General features: G+C 42.8%; 1 protein-coding gene across 1 annotated transcript in view; it reads left to right on the top strand.

The window, feature by feature from the left end:
• USP8 (ubiquitin specific peptidase 8) overlaps positions 1-14,335 on the top strand; it is a 42,790-nt gene extending 28,455 nt beyond the window's left edge. The window contains exons 15-20 of the mRNA XM_066592648.1: positions 912-1,124; positions 2,476-2,686; positions 8,804-9,040; positions 10,370-10,512; positions 10,610-10,739; positions 12,787-14,335. Coding sequence (XP_066448745.1) covers positions 912-1,124; positions 2,476-2,686; positions 8,804-9,040; positions 10,370-10,512; positions 10,610-10,739; positions 12,787-12,972 — 1,120 coding nt within the window. The 3' untranslated portion in view covers positions 12,973-14,335. The remainder of the gene's footprint in view (positions 1-911; positions 1,125-2,475; positions 2,687-8,803; positions 9,041-10,369; positions 10,513-10,609; positions 10,740-12,786) is intronic.
• Positions 14,336-15,140: the final 805 nt, after the last annotated feature.

Raw genomic sequence — 15,140 nt, 5'->3', positions numbered from 1 at the left:
GTGAATATGTTAGGGGGGGGGGGTGTATCTATGCCTGTCAGGTGTGATACTGTCTGCAGAGATGCTGTATCACACCTGACAGGCATAGATTCGCAGACAGTCAACACAGTGAAACTAGAATGGGCGGGGGCAGGAGAACGTCTCGTTCTGTACAGTGAAATTAGCGAGGGTGGGGGCAGGAGAACATCTCATACTGTACAGTGACATTAGCGAGGGCAGGGGCAGGAGAACGTCTCATACTGTACAGTGAAATGGGCGGGGGCAGGAGAACGTCTCATACTGTACAGTGAAATGGGCGGGGGCAGGAGAACGTCTCATACTGTACAGTGAAATGGGCGGGGGCAGGAGAACGTCTCATACTGTACAGTGAAATGGGCGGGGGCAGGAGAACGTCTCATACTGTACAGTGAAATGGGCGGGGGCAGGAGAACGTCTCATACTGTACAGTGAAATGGGCGGGGGCAGGAGAACGTCTCATACTGTACAGTGAAATTAGCGAGGGCGGGGGCAGGAGAGGCTGTCGATGAGTTTAGTTCGTCCTGCCATCATTGGGAGCGCACACACAGATGGGGGATTGTGGGATTGTAGCACGACGGCGCCATCTTTGAAATCTGCTTGCAACATTAGTTTACAAAGTAAGAAAAATAACAGGTAATATGCATGGCGTTTTGAACCCATGTATGCTGTTTTAAAATGGTTAGTGAAAAGAAAGCATTATTATTATAAAAAAAAGTTCCCCCTGCGTTGCCGGACAACCCCTTTAGGAACCTGTGGCGTAACTCTCACCCACATGAATGGCCTCTAAACCTTAACTTACGAAGCCCAATAGTTACACCATACGCTGCTTTTATGTTATACCTTTTGAAGATTGGAAAATCCTTCTTATTGGTAAAAAATGATTTTTCTTGCAGACCAACAACCCACGCTAAAACGGAGATCACAAAGTTATCTGCATCTAAGATCCGCAGCCTCAATCCAGTGTTTGGAGGTGCGGGCCCCGCTCTTACTGGTCTGAGGAACCTTGGCAATACTTGTTACATGAATTCCATCTTACAATGTCTCTGTAACACTCCTCACTTGGCGGAGTACTTCCACAAGAACTACTACCAGGCAGATATTAACAGGTAAGAGAAGAAGCAACTAATAGAATTTTTGGTTGATTCTAGATGCATGTTCTTTATTTTCTGCAAGCTTATGTTTTAATTAGCTTTGCCAGTTGATCTTTAAAGGAGACCTATCAAACTTTATAGAGAAGAGGTCCAGGAGTGTACATTACAAACTGACAATTCAGCATAAAAATAAGCCAAGACCTCATATTTTTAGAGTTATAGACCCAATATCTGAGGCCATGCCCACACGGGCGGACTGGATTCCATATGTGGGAGGCCGGCAGCAGATTCTAGCTTTGAGACCGGCTGGGGATCCTGCGTACCTGTTTCCACTGTATTATGCGGTCATGCGCAGCACAGGGTTGTTTTGTTTTTTGTATGTCCGGCGCCATCGCTTATTGATGATGCAGGTACCTGCAGCCCATACGCAATGTTAATTGCATATGGGCTGTGGGTCAGACAGCCCCCACTGACTTCAATAGAGGCCATCTGCAGCAAAACAGAGCATGCCACAATGTTTCTTTTACTTGCGAAATACATCATTCGTATTCGCGAGTGTGAATGGAAAAGCTAAAATGCATGCCTTTCAATGCCCACATTTCACTGCAGACGCCGATTGCAAAATACGCAATCCAAATCCGCCCGTGTGAGCCCAGCCTGACACTGCATGAATCTGTGGCAGAGAAGTGTGCTGTATTCTTCTAAAGGCCCATTATACACAATGATTCTCGCTTTTGAGCGATAATCGTTGCGTCTAACTGCACGAACATCGTGCAGTTTTCGTTAACGAGTCGTTCATCGTTGTCTTTCAGCTAGCTAAAGGAGAACGATGAGCCTTATCAGTGTCACGCGCTGAATTCTCAGCGGGATACCGCTGATACTATTGTTTCAGCTGCTGTCCCGCTCGGAGAACACAGCCGGAGTATGAATAAGACAGCGCTCCAGCTGTGTTCTGCATACCCCGCTCGGAGCTCTCAGCTGTATACCAGCTTTGCGCTTTGTGAACACAGCAGAAGTATGCAGAAGACTACGCTCCAGCTGTGTTCCGCATACCCCGCTCAGCGCGCTCAGTTGTATAGCAGCTGAGCGCTCCAAGAAGCCAATAGCTGTATACAGAAGATAGCGGTCCCGCTTGTGTGAGCCGTCATTTACACACTTATGCAAAGTGAACGCTCAAAACTGTCACTCAAACTGCCGTTTGAGCGAATATTGAGAGATCATCTTGCCGTGTAAATGCACACAACGAATATCGCTCAAAAGAGGTCTTTTGAGCGAGAATTGTTGTCTAAATGGGTCTTGAGACATAGTAGAAATTTATTTCCATAATTGCTTTTTTTGTTTCACTCTCTTTTTTTGTTATGTACAGATCTAATCTTCTAGGCCATAAAGGAGAAGTGGCTGAAGAATTTGGTATTATAATGAAAGCTCTTTGGACAGGTCAATATAAATATATCAGTCCTAAAGACTTCAAGATAACAATTGGGAAAATCAATGACCAGTTTGCTGGGTACAGCCAGCAAGACTCCCAGGAGCTGCTGCTGTTCTTAATGGATGGACTCCATGAGGATCTCAATAAGGTAATGTGCTTTCCACTTAACTCATTTGTTCTTTATACTATAAGAATGTCTCTATCATCACTTTAAAATACAGTACACTACTGTAAATATCTCTCTATATGCAACGTCAGGGTTTCAACTAAGTACTTCTAATATTTAAAGGGGTATCTCGGTGATAGAACTTGTTGTATATGAGAATCTTAGAAGCATTGACCACAGAGGGGAATAAGAAGCAGAATGGAATTGACAATGTCCCTAGAATATGGTGTAATTTTGTGATCAATACTTGTCACACTATGCCCATTAGAGCTTCTTGGCTCAGTTGACCTCCGCTGTAATTGAGCATCAGTATCGGATTAAATCGCGGAGGGCCGATGCCATGTCAACTGGACGCCAGGCACTGGTGTGTTGGCCTGTCATGGTCTAGAATCACTATTGTAAGCAATAAGCCATTGCTGTACAGAAGTACTGCAGTGCATTATCACAGCAATCAGAGCTTTTATGTTTTAGGTCCCCTACTAAACCATTTTTTACGCGCTTTTCCCTGCTTGTGTATAAAAAACTAAAAAGTCCACATTTGGTATCATCATATCCGTAACAACCTATACAAGAAATTAAACAGGGGAAAAAAAATATCCTGTCATTTATGTTGTATGATTAAGGCCAGCTTCACACAGGCAAGAAAATCATGCATGATTTGTGCGTTGCGAGACGCATGAATGTGAGCCCCATTGTTTTTAATGGCGTCACACAAATGAGCAATTTTTCTTTTTAAAATTTTCCCTGCATTGCAGCGCAGGAAAAAATTGTGGCATATCCTATTTTTGGGCATGAAAACACAGAGACTCTGCGATCGTCAGCCGTGGCTGAGGATCGCTTCTTTCCCCAAAGTGATGCAAAGCTGTGTTGTTCCAAAAAAAGGCCTTGCAACTGCGGCACAATTGCATGTTGGTGAGCGCCCTATTGGGCTGTGATTCACAGCTCGATATTGCACTTGCCCGTGTAAAATTAGCCTAACGCTGTGAAAAAAGCTAAATTTTGGGTTTTTTTCTCTGCCCTCCCCCCAAAAAATTACAATAGTTTTGCAATAAATTACATGGTGCCAATAAATACTAGTTTGCCACGCAAAAACCAAGCTCTCAGATGGCTGTCGACAGTGAAAAAATAAAGTTATGTTTTTTAAAAAGCGGAGATGAAAATCCTAAAAAAATCGTTGCGTCCTTAGGTCCAAAATAGGCCATGTTCTTAAGGGGTTAATATGGTGCAGTGATGTATTAGTAATCATGTTCTACTTGTAAAGATTCTATAAAGTATACATGGTGTAAATATCTCATTTTGTCTTCTATTTTACGTGTCCTTTTGATGATCCTTGTAGAGAGTAAGTAAGCAAAACCATTTGTTCGTGTTTGTAGCTGAAAGGATTCGTTTTATGTTAGATGTGTTATGGACCAAGCAGTTACATCAACTAAAACGTCCATCTTTTGTCCTATTCAATACTTGTCTTCCATTACAGTTGATTTTTACTTCACATTTAATATTCATTCACATCTTTTGTTGATTGTGCTGCAGTCTTAGTAAATGCAGGCTACCTTTATATATGCGCCAGTTTGTGTGTGTATGTATGTGTTTTTTATTTTATTTTACTTATTTTTATGTTTCTTAAAGGGCTACTACAGCAAAAAGCACACACTTACATCCTTGCTCCCTCATCTGATTGCCTGTCACACTCTGGAAAACTCCTATGTATTGCAGCCACTTCCATGCAGTGCAGCCTCTTAATGCATATCCGGCACCACTTTCACATCAGTTTCCTCATGCATTAGCTAAAGCCTATACCATTTCTACCTGCTAGGAGAGAGTCTTCCCCCTTGGATGGGCGGCCTTCTCTAGGCCGCACCACATTCCCAGGCAGTTTTGACTGCTTTGGTCCCTGCGACGTTTCTGCTTCCAGTGTCCGCGCTCCTTTGTTTGCTTTTCCTTTTGGAATGCCCCTATTAAGTCGCCAGGGAAGAGGTGGTTCCCTTCAGCTCTATTGGGAAGATGCTGGGCAGGACAGCCAGCCAGAACCTGAATGAAGGGTCTAATGAGGAATCGTTACTACCAGACCATATGTATGGCAGATCTAAGAAACGGCTATGGTATCCAAAGTCGCGCGGTCATATTCTGTTGCATCCTTCCTCTGCCTTTCCTTCACCCTCTGAGTCCCAATGTTTGATCCCCTATAGATTCCGACTCTTCCTTAGATGAGGAACAGTCATCCAAAATTTCTGTCATGGTAGACCACCTTATAGAGGAGGTGAAAGAGGAGGTACTCCAAGGACCAAGAGCCTTCTGCAATTACAGACTTCTTCTGATGCCCAAGACATTCACATAAGACATACCCCACTCACACAGAAATTGATGATGTCGTGTCCGAGGAGAGTGGTCTATTCCGAATAAGTGTTTTCTCTCCCCTAAACGACTTAATAAAATGTATCTATTCCCTGAGAAATCAATTAAAAAGTAGTCCTCCTCCCGTGTCTCATCTTTCCAAACACACTACTTTTCCCTGGCAGATGTATTATCTTTCAAGGACCATCATAATAAGCGGCTGGAATCCTTTGCCAAAATTAATCATTTGAGGCCACAGGGTCGGCCCATCGTCTTCTTTGCCTCATTCTGAGTTACTAGGGCTTCATCTGAAACAATTACGCTGATGCATCCTATCCAGTGTTTACCAGTGGAAGTTGGCTGAACTTGCTCTTCAGCTCTCACAGGGAGGCAAGTTAATCACCGAGGCCGCCAGGCTCCAATCGTGTTTCTCCGTGCTTTCTGTGGCAGTTCACTGCATGCTGTGGCTAAAATATTGGTCTGCAGACACCACCTCCAAAAGGACTTTAATCAGCCTTCCCTTTACCGAATCTCCTCTTTCAGCAGTTGCCTGGATGTAATTGTCACAGAAGCAAAAGGAGGAAAGGGTTCTCATCTTTCACAAAATAGATGCACTTGTTAGTACAACAATAAGAAGAAGAAACCTAATTTTTGCTCCTTTCGTCACTTTAGCCGTCAGTCTTCAGAGTCACGTCCGTCCTCTCAGAATCACAAAAAAAACATCCATCCTACAAACCAGGCCCTTCCTGGCATTCCCGCACTTAAGCAACCAAGCTCTCTTTGGCTAAATCTTTCTCTGCATGAGGGGCGGACCCATCCCTGTCATCCACGATGGTGGGCCGTCTCCTCTTCAGGAATGTGTGGCTTTCTCACATCTAAGACACTTAGCTGCGCAAGATCGTATCTTTGTGATACGTTATCAGTTTTCTTTCTGTTTGCCCAGATCACTTTTTCAGTTCTTCCCTGCAGCCCTATCCAGACAGATCCTCCCAGTTCTTTCGAGCTATTCAGGACTTGCTCAAACAGGGAGTCATTTGTCCGAGTTTTTCATAACAGTTTTACCGGCTTTTACTTCCTTTTTGTTGTGCCTAAAAAGACGGATCGGTTCGCCCAGTCCTAGATTTCAAATGCCTGAGTCGTTACTTCATAGTATGCCGTTTTCGCATGGAGTTCCTCGGAGCAGTGATTGCTTGTATGAATCAAGGCAAATGTCTATCTTCGATGGACATCAAAGGGGCCAATCTCCACAATCCAATTCGCCAGTCACACCAGTTATTTCTTTGTTTTTCAATCCATTCAAATCCTTTCCAATTTGTGGCCTTGCCACTCAGCCTAGCAACAGCTCCTTGAGTGTTCATGAAGGTCCTGTTGGCTGTTGTGGTGATTCTTGATTACAGGGGGGCTGAGATGATCTCTTATATGGGTGACCTACTGATCAAGGCACCATCTTTTAGGGCCAATTCGGAAAGCCTCGAGATAGTACTGGACACTCTGATTTGCTTTGGGTGGATTATCAATTATCCAAAATCCAGCCTGGCCCTAACACATCAGCTCACCTTTCTCGCCTGTTCTTCAACGCAGTTCAGGCGAAAGTGCAACTTCCAAGAGAAGAACTCTTACTTCTCCAGGAACGGGTCCCCATTCTGCGATTACGCATTCCCCTCTCCATCTGCCATGACTTGCGGGTGTTGGGACACTTACTGCATTTGACACAATCCTGTTCTACATTCACCCACTACAACAAGCCATCCTATCTAGTTGGAGAAGATTGCACAAGTCCCTGGATTGGTCTTTGACAGTGCAAGGACCGTGGACCAGCTCAGAATCATCCCTTCAAACCAATGTACTGGAACTTGAAGACATCCTCCTGTCCCTGACTCTTTGGTCTGAAATTGTGTCCAGCCACCCAATCCGTGTTCAAACTGACAACGCGCCGATTGTTGCATACATAAATTATCAGGGTGGCGCAAGGAGCACAACTTTGATGATAGAGGCAGTCTCAATTCTACGCTTGGCTGAGGCACACGTTCTAGCCATCACGGCCATCCACATCCCAGTGTGTAAAATTGTATGTCAGGTTTTCTCAGCAGGGAGCGAGTAGACCCCAGAGAGTTGGTGCTATACAAGGAAGTCTTCACGAACATATGAGGCGTTCCGGAAGTGGATCTAATGACGTCTAGACTCAACAGTCAGCTCCCGGTGTTTGTGTCACAGACTAGCGATACCATGGAATCAGTTCTTCCTGTATATCTTCCCGATGAGTCCTCTAATTCCATTGCTCCTCAAGAAGGCCAAACTGGAGAACATTTCAATGATCCTCATAGCGCCACACTGGCCACGTCGACCTTGCTACACTGATCTCTACTGGTCGACGCACCCTGGTCATTTCCACTCGGACACGATCTGTTGCGGCAGCCCAGCACTCACCCCCCACATACATGCGCTACGTTTAATGGCGTGGCTGTTGAACCCGCAGTCTTGAGAGTGCAGGACTATGATTATGCTCATGGCTAGGAAACTCTCATATTCCACATCTACCATAGGTTGTGGAGGTCCTTCTTCAGACGTGTGAACAACAAAGGGGCTGCGATGCGAGATCACACAGCCAGATAGAATATGCCGTGATTTGATTGTATGTTTTATTCCAGTTCACATGTTGACTTAGTCATAGAGCTCTTACTCTCTTCTACTGCTTCCGTACAAACTGATTTAAGGTGCCTTTTACACTAAATGATTTAGAGTTAAAAATAAATAAATGCATAAATAAAAATCATTCAAAGGAGCAAAAATGAATGAGAATCATTCGCTTCTCGTTCATTTTATGCAGACCTAAAAATCATCGTTGGCTTGTTTACTTCTTGTTTCGTTTAATCACAGATTGTTTTATTGTTCTCATGCACTTATACAGCGAATGTGAAAATGCTGAACGATTCTCGTTGAACGAGTCAATGATGAATCTGCCTGTCTAAACAGGCTGCATGTGAACAAACGAGCTAGCGATGACATCAGTGGTTCGTTCGCTCGTGCAAACGAGAAATTCAGTCTAAAAGGAGCTTTAACTTAGTGGCTGCAGGAGAGATATAGCTAGTAGCAGTTAACCCTTCAATTGCTTAGTGTCCGCCTAGTGGCAAGAGCTATGCCTGAGGTCTGTGCTGCCCCCCTCCCCTCCCCTTTTCCCGAAAGAACATTCAAGAAAAGGATTTTACTGTGGGTAATGCAAAAATCATGTTTCTCTGTGTTATGGCCCTTTTACTTGGGCCAACTGTCATTTAAACCAGTGCTTCTCAGCTCCAGTCCTCAGGGACCCTCAACAGGTCATGTTTTAAGGGTATGCTGTAGTAAGAACACCTGTGACAATGTCTGAGGCACCAACAATAATTACATCAGCTGTGCAATACTGAGGAAATCCTGAAAACATGACCTGTTGGGGTCCCCGAGGACTGGAGTTGAGAAACGCTGATTTAAACGACTGCACGAGCACTGACCTCACCGCTAAGGTCGGCGGCGCTCGTGCAGAGCATTTAGACTGAAACACTGATCGCTGGCTTCTCGATCAGCGCTTCACCTGAGCGAGAAGCCAGCGATAGTTTCTTGGCTGACTGAAAGTCAGAGATAAACAACTGTGGATGCATAGTAAGCACTTTTTTTTTTTCCCGCTTTTACACTTTAGTTTGTTTTGAATGAATTTTGAGCAATTATCGTTAGATGTAAATGGGCCATAAGTCCTGAGTGACTGTAACAAGTGGGGTGACTTCTGTGTTTTTGCAGGCTGACAACCGGAAGAGACATAAGGAGGAAAACAATGATCATTTGAATGATTCTCAGGCTGCAGACATAGCTTGGATGAAACACCGGCAACTCAATGAATCCATTATAGTAGCACTTTTCCAAGGCCAGTTCAAATCAACTGTGCAGTGTCTTACTTGCCACAAAAAATCTCGGACATTTGAAGCTTTTATGTACTTATCTTTACCGCTTCCATCATCGAGCAAATGTTCTCTTCAGGTATTTATTTGCAGCTAACTTTGCACCATCTCTAAGTTTAGACACAAGTGGATGATTTTAGACAGATCTAATATTTCAGAGCATGAACAGTATACAGTATGATTTTTGGACAAACCCTTCTGAATCTGCTGCGATACGTGGCTACTCTACAGGAATTGCTGCAGGCGGCCATACTTTTTTTTTATTAAGCAGCAAGGAGATTCCAAAAGCTCTCACAAATACTCTAGTTTATATATCATAGACTCTTTCCAATAGTAAGGCCAAGCATTTAGCTAGGCCAACCATATCAGATTAGTGGGATTTGACTTCTAGGACCCCTACCAATTAGCTGACTTAGGGTGAATTCACACGGGCGGATTTGAATTGTGGAATCCGGGGTGGGTGTCTGCCTCTGGATTCTGCAGCAAATACTGCCCATTGCATCTGTTGCAGCTTAGCCCGATTCAGCAGGCACAGCCACTACAACTCATGTCCATGGGCAGTTCGAGTTCTGTGGGCGGGAGCCCCGCTGTGCAATCCCACCCTGCCCTGCGGCATGAGGACATTCCAGCTGCATGCAGGTCGTCCGACGTCTTCTCCGTGCTTTCCCGTGAGACCCGCAGCACACCCAGAGTGACAGTTCCGAATGGTCCGGAAAACAAACCCGCATGCTTTAAGTAAGCTGCAGCGCCTATGAGTTGCCTATGGGCGGCTTGAACTCTGGATCATCTGCGCGGGTGCCCCACGCGGGTCCCAGAGTTCAAACCAGCGTGTGGACATGAGCCCTTATTCAGAGCTTGCCTGTTAAACAATGATAAGCAGCGGCTCCTTCAGTCAGTGATTTGATATTGATGACCTATTCTAAGAATACACTATTAAAGAAGTTGTCAAAGTTAAGGTCCCCCATGCAATAAAATAAAAAATCAACATTTCATCTTCTGCCGCGGCCTTCAGTCTCCCTGTGACATCACTTTGCATGCTCAGTCTATGCACAAACAAGCCGTAGCAGCCAAGACGGCTCTCAGCAATCATGGCTGAGCGCGGTCATTGCTTGCTACAGCAGGTTTACGGGACATCACAGCTACCTGTAAACAGACAGTGGAGTCCGGAGCCAGCGGTGAGGGACGAATGGAGGAGAGGTGAGTAACTTCTGATTGATTTTATTTTTTTTGCATAGGGGGCCCATTGTTAGGGGTTTCCTTAACTTAAACAACATTTAATTTTAATATCAGTCAGTTGACAACCCCTTTTAAGATGCTCCTAGAATTTAAAATATAGTTTTCCAATGTAATTAGTTTCAAATAAGCCACTGAAAACATTGCTTTATGCAGTAATTATTGTGTCTTTTAGGATTGCCTTAAGTCTTTTTCCAAAGAGGAGAAGCTCACAGATATGAATAGATTTTTTTGTAGCAACTGTAAAACTAGAAGAGATTCCACAAAGAAAATAGAAATTTGGAAACTCCCGCCTGTTCTCCTTGTGCACTTAAAACGGTAATTTTCTTATGTACATTTTTGCTATATTTGACATAACGTTTGATCATATAATATCTCTCACTGACTAATAATTGTACCTGGGCATATTTCCTAGATTTTCTTATGAAGGACGCTGGAAACAAAAACTTCAAACTTGTGTGGATTTTCCTTTGGAACAACTTGACTTATCACAATATGTCATAGGACCCAAGATATTTAAGAAATACAGTTTAGTTGCAGTGTCTGTAAGTTCCTCAGTCTTAAACATTTCTCTTCTTTGGCCTGCTTAGATGTAACTGTTAATTGTTGTGTAAATGCATAAATCAGCAAAAATAGAGTTTATCATTTGGTTACCAATAATTAGAGCAATGATTATGTTATCACATTATTAAATGTAAATATTCAGTGCCTGACTGGTTTCTCCTATATGACGCTTGTATAAATAAGTTTAAAGGCCCTTTTACACACAACGATGATCGCTCAAAAGCCAACTTTTGTGCTATAATCGTTGTGCGTGAATGTGTGCCCATGGTGCAGTTTTCGTCCATCGCTGACTTCAGGTCTGCATGAAATCCTCGTCCCTCAGGACGAGAAGATAAAATGGACCTCACGCTGAGTTCTTCGCGGGCAGCACTGATAACATTCTTTAACAGCTGTTAACAGCCACTGTCCCGCTGGAAAACAATAGATATGTATTTAGAGAACAGACTGTCTGTTCTCTAAATACATGCACATTAAGTACTGAAGTGCTGATTAGCTCATTAGTACCTATGCAAAAGGATCGCTCAAAACTGTCCGTTTCTGACGAATTTTGTGCGATCATCTGTGTGTGTAAATGGGGCTTTAGTTAATATATTGCATTGTGGTGTTTCAGGGATCCGCTGTATAGTGAATTAACTGTAGCATTGGATATTTTCAGCACAGTAATGGCCATTAAAGGGCTATTCGCATCTCAGTCAATAATAGTGGAGATAAGAATACTTGTCTGTATATCATGCACTTCTGTGGGAGCTACAGAAATGGCATAGAATAGCCTGCTCAGCTGTTTTTTGTATTTCCTGCCATCTCTGGCTTTGACATTCAGATGTGTATTTCCAGCTCAGGCTTGATTGGGATAGGAATAGCCATTTAAAGGGATGATACTGGATTTGAAAAAACATAACTGCATACTTCTAAAACAACCATCTCTGTCTCTAGGTTGTGTCTGGTATTACACCGCAGCACCACACAACCTGTACATTGGTTGGACACTGTTTTGTAGTCATGCAGAAAAATCTGGAACAAAATTTGTATGTCTTATATATGAATTTTGATGCGGATTTGCAAAGGGCAGAATCCACAGCAAATCCACGTGTAAGACATGGAATTTTCGTTGGATTCGTCTGTCACAGTTTTTTACACTACATGTGAAGGCACCCTAAGGCTAACTTCACATGGACGAGTGCAATATCGGGTTGTGATTCATGGCCCAATATCGTGCTTGCCAACATGCGATTTTTCCCTGTGAATGCGAGGCGTTTTTCTATCAAAACTACCTTGCATCACTTCGGGGGAAGTAGCAATCCTCTGCTGTGGCATAGGATCGCGGAGTTTCTCCCATTGTTTTCAATAGGGAAACCTCGCATCGCGCCATGTGCACCTAGCACGAGCCGGGATGTTTCCTCCAGCCCCATTGAAAACCAGTGGGTGATGCGGTGCAAGGGCACGCCTTAGGATAAATTGCTTGTGTATGTGAACCCATTCAAAAGAATGGGGTCTATATTTGTGCATCTCATAACGCACAAATCTCGCAAATTTTCTCGGGCGAGTGAAAACGGTCTAAGACAGCAGCTGCATTTTTCAAATCCTATACAAATATCAGAGAGTAGACCGCAATTATTGATTGGCTTGCACTACCTTTCCTGCGTATGTCCAGAACATACACTGATGAGGGGCAAACGTCCCAAAACAGCTGTCTGTGTATGGATTCTGGCTTGGTTTTCAATTTCCAATCCATGTCAAGACTTGTACAAAGAGTTGGACATTGACTTGCAGGAATGCTGCCATCCAATAGGTGGCGCTGTATTGTTCCATCTTCCTTATTTGTGCAGATCATAAAACTCCTTGAGATATGTGGCTCCAGCACTGGTGTTATGCACTGAAAGGCCTTTGGTGAAATGGACCAACCGCTTCATTAGATTAATTTAATTTTTAGGAAACTTCTCACTGAGAACCTAATTCACTAGACTTATTTCTGTTGTTGCTGGCCAAATGTAATGTTCTGACTTATTGCATACTTTGTGTTCTTCACAGAATCACTATGGCGGATTAGATGGTGGGCATTACACTGCTTACTGCAAGAATGCAACAAAACAGAAGTGGTTTAAGTTTGATGACCATGAAGTGTCAGAAATATCAGTATCCTCTGTGAAGACCTCCGCTGCATACATCCTCTTCTACACGACGCTGGATCTCCGAGCAACGGAGCTTTTAACATAAGCATTTGTCCCGAAATGCATCTGGTACACACTTTGGAAACTGCTAGATTAATGAGGTAGTGGATTCTATATAGCCTTGAATTAAATGCTGTAGTGTCAAGGTCATTTCAGCACCACAGGCGTATTAACAGTGGAGTAATGGAGCTATCCGTCTCCTGCTCTGATAATGTACTGTGGCGTTGCACTTGAGGTGGTAAGGCAGAGTGCAGCCATGTCTTTAATATCGCTCAGCTATTAGTCATTACTCCTACTGACCGCTGTATAATAATAGCATTAACTTGTAGCTTTTAGATGATTTCCTGCTCTCTACGGACCAGACTGTGCTACTATATACTCTGGTAAGAACAGCTAGACTCCTCGGAGTCTTACCGTTTTGGGGCACTGTGCAACCAACCTGATTACTATAAAAGCTGCAGCAGTAAGATACTGAAAATGCCTTGAATATGTCCTTATTAAACCCTCAAGAAGTAATTTTGCATTTGTCTAGTGTCCTTTTTCTGGCCTTTTTTCCATATGCTTCTTTACTGTGATTATACAAACGGTCTAAGCAGATTTGGAATGTATTTGAATCAATGACTGCATACTTGCACATCGCTCCTGTGTATATAACTTTTTCTTTCTTGTATATTCTATTTATGTAAAATACCTATAGCACTTGATAAATTGTTGTGTAATATCAGAAGAAATCTACTTGAGGATGTATACAGTTATAAATAAGAAATATCACAATATACTTATACTCGGACCCTTCTACAAGTCCCCTTAGTAGGAGTAGCTATTCCAAGAGCAGAACGTAGCTAATACTTAATATCCTATAGCCTTTGTATGAAAGTTGTCTGAATCTAATGACGGGGGGTATCGGAGCCGTTTCCCGTCCACTATGGTCAGTTCTTCACCTGCATGTGTGACGTGGCCATAATTGTTGCTTGCTATTGCCTGTGCTGTCAGTAGATGGTCAGTACGGATTGCTCCATGATCATTGGCTTCTGTCGGCTGATGCCTCATTTCGGGATTCTTTGTCATCCGTGTTCTTTATCTTGTACAAAGCATTGATTTCTCCAAACTCATCTCTTCACTGAAATGTCATTGTAGCGTTTTTATTTTCTCAGCTATTAACACATGAAGTGCTGCACAGCTCATCTCAGATAACTGCATTTTAGAGTTAAGTTTGATTTTCTTTCACACTCGCATATGTAAGAAGAAGGTGTGCACTGCATAATAAAACCATTTGGGGAGATCCCCAACATGCCTCATTCATTTTAGTGCAGTATTTATTTTTCTGTTGAAATTATGAAATAAATGATATATGCACCTAATTTTCTCTAGAAATGCATTTTATGAAATAAACTTTTTCTTCTATTTTATTTACTGAAGTTATTTTTTTCCAAACTTTTCAATGATGTAAAGCATGGGGATTTGTATAAACTATCTGGAGATTTCATATTTGGCACATGGATGGGTTGAAGATATGCCAAATGTATGAAGAGTGCGCTTCCTAATACCATTTGTGCATTTCATACTAGTGCAATGTTTACTTGGACCGGAATATAAAATAATTTATTATTTCTGCACTAGCGTGCAATGGGTCCTGCAATGTATTTAGTTGTGCCCTGAAAGCCAACGGGTATTCCCTTTATTACAGGCCTAGCCATGTGTCCTATAAGTAGATTGGGGCTATAATGGGCATGTCTCTGAACACAGGACAAACAGGGATATCCATTCTGAGGTGCAAGCCTTCATTCATATGTGTGCTGTGCAAAAAAAAAAACCAACAATTTTTAAAATGGCACAATTGCCAAAAAAATGAAAATCGTTATGCTTTCCTTCTGCTTTGCTTAGATTTATTGAAAAACTGTGGGATCAAGATATGCAGTACACCCCTAGATGAATTCGTTAAGGGGTCTAGTTTTCAAAATGGGGTCATTTGTGGGGGTTCTCCATCGTTTTGGCAGCTCAGGGGCTCTACAAGTTGGCAATTAGGGCCACATTGGGTATGTTTCTGAAGACAGGACAAACAGGGGTATTCATTTTGAGGTGCAAATCCTTATTTTCATATGCACTATAGAAAAAAACACCTGCAAATTGACATATTTGGAAAAATATGAAATTGTATTTTTTCTCCTCTAAATTGCATTAACTCCTGAAAAACTCTGGGGTCAAAATACTCCT

The sequence above is a fragment of the Eleutherodactylus coqui genome, chromosome 2 (assembly GCF_035609145.1).
Source record: "Eleutherodactylus coqui strain aEleCoq1 chromosome 2, aEleCoq1.hap1, whole genome shotgun sequence".
NCBI classification, from domain to species: domain Eukaryota; kingdom Metazoa; phylum Chordata; class Amphibia; order Anura; family Eleutherodactylidae; genus Eleutherodactylus; species Eleutherodactylus coqui.
This window is presented reverse-complemented; position numbering and strand designations above follow the sequence as displayed.